At 39.4% G+C, this 8,335-nt stretch overlaps 1 protein-coding gene across 2 annotated transcripts in view; it reads right to left on the bottom strand.

Annotated features, from left to right (window-relative positions):
- VAMP7 (vesicle associated membrane protein 7) overlaps positions 1-7,889 on the bottom strand; it is a 43,775-nt gene extending 35,886 nt beyond the window's left edge. For both annotated transcript variants that reach the window (XM_036017076.1, XM_028522631.2), the window contains exons 1-2: positions 7,746-7,889; positions 152-306 (exon numbers count right to left, since the gene is read on the bottom strand). In XM_036017076.1, coding sequence (XP_035872969.1) covers positions 152-297 — 146 coding nt within the window. In that variant the 5' untranslated portion in view covers positions 298-306; positions 7,746-7,889. The remainder of the gene's footprint in view (positions 1-151; positions 307-7,745) is intronic.
- Between the last annotated feature and the right edge of the window lie 446 nt (positions 7,890-8,335).

Below are 8,335 nucleotides of genomic sequence, written 5' to 3' on the forward strand. Positions count from 1 at the left end.
AACTAGACACATTCTAAGCTGGCAAAGGTTACTGTTCTGTCAGCTTATTCAAATTATCTACCAATGAATTTCTTTTCTAGTTTTATACTGTCCTGATTATAATAATAGAATTCATTTCTTTTACCCTCTACCCATGCAAAGCAGAACTCACTTGCCATGTGAGTACGTTAGTTTGTTATTTTCAGAAGGTATCTTAGCCAGAATCTGCTCTGTCACCTCCAGGAAGTTTCCTCCACACCAAGCATGTTTGGCAAGGATAGTGGTTCCCCTGGCAACAACAGCAAAAAGAATGGCCATGGCTTCAATCTATCAAAAGGAAAAGAGACACACAAGACTTAGAATATTTCTTTGACATGATCTTTCAAAAGTAACTGACTATCATTTAGCGACATCTACCTGGAGACAGTACTGACCAAGACACTCTAACATCAAATGTAACACGTAATTACAGGTTTGACAAGTACATCACAGTATTGTATAAGCTTACAACCTAAATTATGCTGATATGTATACATATAGAGAGATATACCAAACACACACACATATATTTATATATATACACATATATGTGTGTGTGTACAATGATAGACAGGTTGCATTTATAAATTATACAGCACAAACTCATGTCACCCTTTAAAAAGCAGTGATGTAAAGATGTCTTCATCCTTTAGTGCAGTAATGCCATCCTGAAAATTTATTCTTGGGAAATAATTCAACAGAAGTTAGACTCTAGATTCGTAAAGATACCTATGAACAATAATAATATGCCATATTTACTAAGTGCTTACTATGTGTCAGGCATCATTTTAAGCATTTTTCAAATATTAGCTGATTTAGCTCTCATATCAATAAAAGTATACACTATTATGATACTTATGTTAAAATGAAGAAACTGAAGTATAAACAACTTATATAATTTGCCCAAAATTACACAGCTAGTAAGTGATAAAAGCTGGGGTTTAAACCCAGGCAGTATGGTTCTAAAATCCACAATTTTATCCTTATATGTATACTGCCTCTACCAGAAAGGCATTAATTATCCAAAATAGAAATGAAGTGAAAATAACCCAAACCTTCCACAAGAGAGGGATGATTCTACAAATGATGGCAAGATCCTTCATAAAACATTTCTAAAACAACGCAGCATGAGTTTAAGATTATTTTTGTCATGTTTATGAATCTGTACCATTGTTTTCCTACATATCAGCCCAGTCTGTCTTATCTAATGATATACATTGATGAAACAAATGCCTTCCTAGTCTTCCACTAACTCTTCAACTTAATGTTATTTGTTAACATGTCTCCTTTTATCCTATAAGTCAGTGGTTCTCAAACTGCAGTGTGAATGAGTCATGTTAGGTGGCAGAGTCAGAGCCACTTATTAAAATTTCATTCTTGGCATCATCCCCTGAACTTCTGATTCAGTAGGGCTGAGGTGGGGCCTTGAATATATATTTAAGACAAGCCTGCCTGGATGCAGATGATTCACACAACCATATTTTGTGAAACACAGCAACAGATATAAAGTGTTTGAGGTCAGGGGATGCACCAATTCCCTTTTGGAATGCTAGCACTGAAGGACAGTGCACAGAGAAGTGCTCGTCTGTCTCTGGAGCTGAACTCCTCTCATTCCATTCTCTAAATGAGCATGTTCCCCAGAGTTATGTCCTCAGCCATCCTCTTTCTGGATTTCTCCTTACACATTTGTAGCAAGTTATAATTTCCAAATCACTTTTCATACATTACAATCCTTGATTCTAAACCTTCAACTGACCATGTAACATGCTCCACGTACTGCTCCATTTCTTAAAATCATCATCTGGAAACACTCTCTGCTTCTCTATCTCCTTTTAACTCAAGTTACTATCATCTGGCTTTTGTCCCGAACACTCCACAAAACCATGCTTGCTGAGATCACCAACAGCCTCTCTGTTGCGAAATTAAGTGGTAACTTCTCTATTCTCACCTTACTTGACTTCTCAGAACAGTCAGCACTGCCAACTAAACCTTCTTTCTTGAAATCCTCCTGCATGCCTAGCTCTCCTGTCTTCTTGCTGAGTCTTCCTCCTCTAGTTTACCTCTGAACGTTGAATTTCCACAGGGATTGGTTCTGCACTCTTATCCCTAGATTAGCTCATCTAGACCTGCCCTTTTAAACATGATTTATTTGCTGAAGATACATTGCATGCAAAGATCCAAAACAAAGCAAAAAAGAAACAAAGGCACATCATAACTGAGGGAAAACCAAAGGTAAAACCTAATGTGCAACCAACAGTTGAGGGAAAAGGAGATGAATAGGGAAGCACAAAGACGGGAAAGTGAAAGGAAAGCCAGAAGAGTATGGTGGCCTGGAAGCCAAAGGGAAAGAAAGCTTCAAGGAGGAACAAGTGTCAGGGCCAGGCTGTGTTCACTGATGCACGGTATGATGATTCGAAAACAGTCACTGAAATTTTATAAGGAAGGAGGTCATTGGTTAGGGTCAAACAGACATGAAGTGGAGTGGAACAAACACACAAAGAGAAACAGAGCTGAAAAATCATGTGGTTCCTGACACAGAGATGAAAAAGTAGTAGCCTCAGTCCCTTAGCAACGTGAAGAATAAAACTGAGTTTGGCAACAGTACAAAAACATCTAGTGTCTTAGTGTACCATAAGTTCATTATGAACTGACTTGAGGTAATTACTTAAAAAGCTTATGTAATTTTAAATTACATTAAGAAACAGGGTATCTTGATCTCTGTAAGAACTACTGCCATTATACTCTGTGGTGGTTAGAATACAACTGGAACACTGACTTCAACTCTGGGTATAGTATTTCAAGAATGCACACAAGGGCAACAGTATGGGTGAGAGGCCTGGAGATTGTATTGTTTGAAGACTGTCTAGAGGAACTAGAAACATTTAACGTAAAAAAAGAGAAGACTTAGAATGTCTTAAAGAAGACAGCAGTCTTCAAGTTTATATAAAACAGTCACCTGGAACAGGGTACATCATTTGGAATATAATTAGGAACAATGAAGATAAATTATAGGGAAGCAACTTACTGTTCAATTAAAGCAGTCCCCAATTGGAAAACACCTGACTGTTAAACATCAAATACATAGCAACAAAAACTTTACTTTCCTCTCAGATGTCACTAATAAGAATTAATTAAAAATCCCACCTATAATCAAGTCTCACCTGACCCCACTGTAGATCTCTTGCAATAGAATCTGTAATTTTTTTTATTTTAATTGTTGTTCAAGTACAGTTTTCTGTCTTTTATTCCCATCCCAGCCCACCCACCCATCCCTCCCCACCTCCCTCCCATTTCCACGCCCCCTAGTTTTTGTCCATGTGTCCTTTATACTTGTTCCTGTAGACCTTTCCCCCTTTCCCCTGAAATTCCCCTGAAATTCCCTCCCCTCTCCCCTCTGGTCTCTGTCTGTAATGTCTTAATGAGTATCGGGGCAACAGAAACAACTGTGGCATAAACAACACTACAGTTGAAATCAGAAAACCTAGTTCTGCTAATGATTAGCAGTATATGAATGCCTAATAAACTATAGAGTGCTATACAAATATAATATTCAAGAAGAAAAAGAATGAAAAGATAAGTCAGAGAGAGAAGAAGAAAAAGAAGATAATGGAATAGAATAGAAAGCCTTGTCTCAACACTATTCTTCTCTGTCCTCTTGCTCACTGCTTGCTTGGTCCCAGAGCCATCATCCCAATTCTATTTCATTCCTGCTCAGAACTGTGTATGAGTTTCCTGTGGCTGACATTTTTGAAAAGTACCAATAGCTGCAAGGCTTAAAACAACAGAACTGTATTGTCTCATAGTTCTGGAGGCCAGGAGCCCCAAATCAAGATGTTGGAAGGGCCATGCTCCCTCTGAAATCTGTAGGGGAGAATCCTTCCTTGTCTCTTCCTAGCATCTGGTGGTTTGCTGGCAACCCATGGCATTCCTTGGCTTGCGGCTGAAGTACTTCAGTATCTGCTTCCAGTCAGTGTTCTCCATGTGTCTTTGTCTCCACATGGCATTTTCTGTGTCTCTTTTCATATAAGGACACCTACTGCAGTATGACCTCATTTTAACTTACATCTTAATTTATATCTTAATGAACACATCTGCAAAGACCCTATTTCCAAAAAAGGTCACATTCACAGGTACCAAGGGGAGAGGATTCAACATATCTTTCATGAGGACACAATAAGCCCCCATATTAGAAACTAACTGATCCTCTCAATTCACTCCTACTCTCCCTTCCATATATTCACATCACCCGAACTTGCCTCCCTCTACTTGCCAAAACCTCTATCCCAATTCTTTACTTACTCATTTAAGAGTCTTCAGTAATGGGCCAGAAGGGCAACCTCCAATAGCTTGGAGTTAATAAAGGCCTGTTTCTATTGCCTAGAAGTTTCCAAGGAAAGGACATTTTTGTTCCAGTTCTGAGGATTCCAAAAGAAAAGATATGCTATGGATGAATCCAAATGAGCAATCTGGATGCAGTTTCTTATAGAAGAATTATTATAAATTGTAGTGAAGGTCTTTAAGTCCTCAAATTAAAGGTTAAGTAAAATGCTACTGGTTGATGTAACCATCAAAAGGTCATAAATAGCATTACTTATAGAGGAAACTGCATCCAGAGTGTCAAACTATCATCTTAGGAAGGAACCTTTAGAATATATCTATTTGTAAGGAAAAGACTGCCTGTATTTAAAAAAAAAGTGTTAACAAAATAGCATAACAATGATGCAAATGTTCCTCAGTGGAAGCATCTTCAAGTACAGATTGAATAGTTTCAAGTAACTGATTGGGGCAAAAAGCCCAGTTAGTGTTTCTCACACTCCAGTCTATGTGTTCTGAAATTTTTTTAATGTGTTCTGTATTTTATTTTGATAAAATTATATAATGCACATCAGGGGTGTCCAACCTTTTGGCATCTCTGGGCCACACCAGAAGAAGAAGAGTTGTCTTGGGCCATGAACTAAATATGCAAACACTAACAAAAATTGATGAGCAAAAAAAGGTTTTAAGTAAATTTATGATTTTGTGTTAGGTCACCTTCATAGACACCCTGGGCCACATGTGGCCTTGGGCTGAGGCCTGGATACCCCTGACTGTGTATGAACATTCTGGATCACCCATGCATATAGGTTATAAATGAGGGATGACACACAATTCAGTGCTCCATTTGCATTATGAAAGCATAGGTACCAAGAAATTCCCTAAAATGACAATGCTTAATTTTTAATGTATTAGAAGCATGTCTGGCTGCTCTTATGTTGTCATATTCTAAAATCATAATGACAATCATAACTCAAGTACTCTGTATTTCTGTCATGTTTTTGCTCAGTTATAAAGATGAAATTTATGTTTTATAGTAACAACTTACAACTGAAAGATACCTTCATGGAAAAAAACTTTAATTTTAAGAATTGAGATTTTTATCTGACATTCTGAAAATGACAATGTGGCAGAATGACATGAGTACATACACTATCTCAGACTAAGGAGAAAATAATATCTAAAGATGTGTTTGTACCAAGTGGAAACCAATGATACCATAATGTGCTGTATAATAAATAAAGGCTGTGTGACAGTTCCAAAAGAAGAAACTGGACAAATTAACTCATTACATAACACATGGTAATAGACAATGCAAAATAAAAAGTATTCCATATCATTATTTATAATATTGTAAGGGAATGTATTATGCTAATCCTTGCAACAGTTCATCAGCAGAATGTTTCATTGGAAATCCACAATGGATATTAAATTTTTCCCACCCTTGCATCGTGCAGCATACTATTAAACTGGCCCATTACATTAAATGGTGGGGCATGCAAGGTACTGAGGAAAGAGATTAGAACTCATTTTAGGAGGAAGTTATGGAACAAGAGAGGACACAGAAGAGAGAACAAGTTAAAGAAGATAAATAAGCAAACCTGACAAAATGGAATGGTCCACATTTGGTTAATGAGAAGGTATAGGGATAAGCCCAATGGCCTTATATAAAAAAAGCGTTGAATAAATTAAGTAATTTGGATTGGATCAAATAGTTTTTCTATTTCAGTTCAACACATATTTTCTGAAGGTCTTCTATGTGGTAGTCAATACAGTAGACACTGGAATATGAAGACTAGTAAAAAGTAGACCTCTACACTCAAGGGAGCCATAGTACAATGGGGAAGACAGACACAAATAAATGCAATAAAATGTAATGAGTGAATAATCTAAGAATGCACACAACTCTTCAGGAGATTTGCGCTTATCTCACCTTGAATGAAGATAAAATATATGTGTCAGCGTATGTATTAGGAATTTTCTCAGTATATGTTACAACTATTTCTCCTTGGAAGAAAAATCAATGCATCTGTTTTATCCTCACTAGGTTCCCAGTGTCCAGTACAGTGCCTGGCATATACCATTCTCTCAAGTATTTGTTGAATAAATGAAAGGACATTGAGCACGGTTTGGTTTTAAATATACTATACATGACACATAACTTTATTAGTAGGACCTGGCAAAAATAATATTTCGATCACCAACTATCTACCTAAGCAAGATAAAGCAGCTGATCTGAGAATACTCCATTCCCCAACTCTTCTGTCTGGGTCTTAGGAGGAAATAAGCCAACAACAGATAAGTCACCGATTCTGATGTAATAACCTTGAGAGAGACAGAAGAATGAAGAACATTGATACGACAAAGGAAAAGAAGTATTTATGAAAAGCCGTAAGCCTGGTCATGATGCAGACCGTTCTTGCTGGTATTGCAAATATTCTTTCTGGGTGATCCTCTTAGGCCCAACCCAATCCCTCTGACTTTCTCAGAACAGTAACCTACTCTGTCAAGTCAGCCACTTGTTTTACTTTACATTAACTACCACTACCTCATATAACGTGATCTTGCATTCCTCTGTGTTCCCACACACACGCATGTAAGTTACAGGGAGCAGCGATTTCCTGTGTCTTGTTTCCTGCTACATCCCAGGCAGTTAGACAAGTGTTTAGCACATATTAGCTATTCAGTAAGTGCTCTCACACACAGCTATTCAAAGGGAAAGAATGTCCCAAACATGACAGTATCCTCTGGGATCAAGGATGGGACCATGGAAGTGCAGATAGTTGAGAACAATTAGTAAGACAGAAAAGTGTTTGATAACTGATTGTAGGTGTTACGGGAGAGGGAGATGTAAAGCATGTACCAAAGAATGTATTACATGGTCTGAGTTTGTTAAATTTTGGTCAATAATAATAACTTACATGTTTGACATTGAGAAAACAGGTCTGGGTGGAAATAGAGTTTCTATCCGAACGGAGGAAGAAGGATGTCAACAATGAGCGGTGGAGGAAGGGCACGCGGAGTACTAAAAACCCACGTAGGGGCTCAGAAGGAGGGGAGGCAGACAGTGACGTCATTAAAACGTGAGCGTACAGAAGAGTTTTCAAAAGACTCAAGCGATTTAAAAGCTGCAGAAAGGTCTTGCAGAATGCCAACTGAAGGAAAGTTATCATTTTTTCCCCTCCTGTGAGTGACGCATTCTGACACTCCTTAATTCCAGGCCTTTTCAGCGGCAAAAAACTCACTTGGCCAAAGTTGCACCTGTCCAACAATTAGGACTGTCGACAACAGAGAAAGCCCAAGTCATCCTTGCACTGCCTCCTCGTTCTACCCAACATGTTCAGGTCGACACCTCTGCCCTCCCTCCGCCGTCAGTTCCCCGCCTTCTGCCGACCGCGCCCCGCTCCATTTACCTGTGCGGGGACCCACTGAGAGCGCGGGGGCTCGGAACGGAGGGGCGTGGGTCAGCTGGGGTCGCTGATTGCCCACTCCCAGAGAAGGCTGGGGCCGGACGGCGCCAGCTTCCGGGTACAAGCCCCGCCCGCGCGGGGACTCCTGGGATTGTGAGCACTCCACCAATGGGTGCGGCAGGAGGGGCGGGACCTGTGCGTTCCCAGCCACCGCACTTCCCAGGAGCCGCATTGCATTCTGGGAGTGGTAGTTCCGACTGGCGTTCCGCGTAGTCTGTCACACTTTCAGGCAACAACTCCTGTAAACGTCAAGCACTAGTCCTGCGGGAAAACGAGAAGATGCAGGGTCACAAAGACTTTACCAGCACTAAGTTGGCGGGATAAAGGAAAAACCGATCTTGTCCCACCATCTCCCTTCTTAGTCTTAGCCGATAATATTGCCTGTTAACTTCACATACAAAATAGAATTCATCTGGAAGGAACTCCCTCTACTTTCACCACAAAATTTTCTAACCTCCTCGGACACCCCATAAATCTTTTCTCCCTATCTTTTGCAACAACAACAACTACTACTAATACTACTACCAATCTAC

The sequence above is a fragment of the Phyllostomus discolor genome, chromosome X (assembly GCF_004126475.2).
Source record: "Phyllostomus discolor isolate MPI-MPIP mPhyDis1 chromosome X, mPhyDis1.pri.v3, whole genome shotgun sequence".
NCBI classification, from domain to species: domain Eukaryota; kingdom Metazoa; phylum Chordata; class Mammalia; order Chiroptera; family Phyllostomidae; genus Phyllostomus; species Phyllostomus discolor.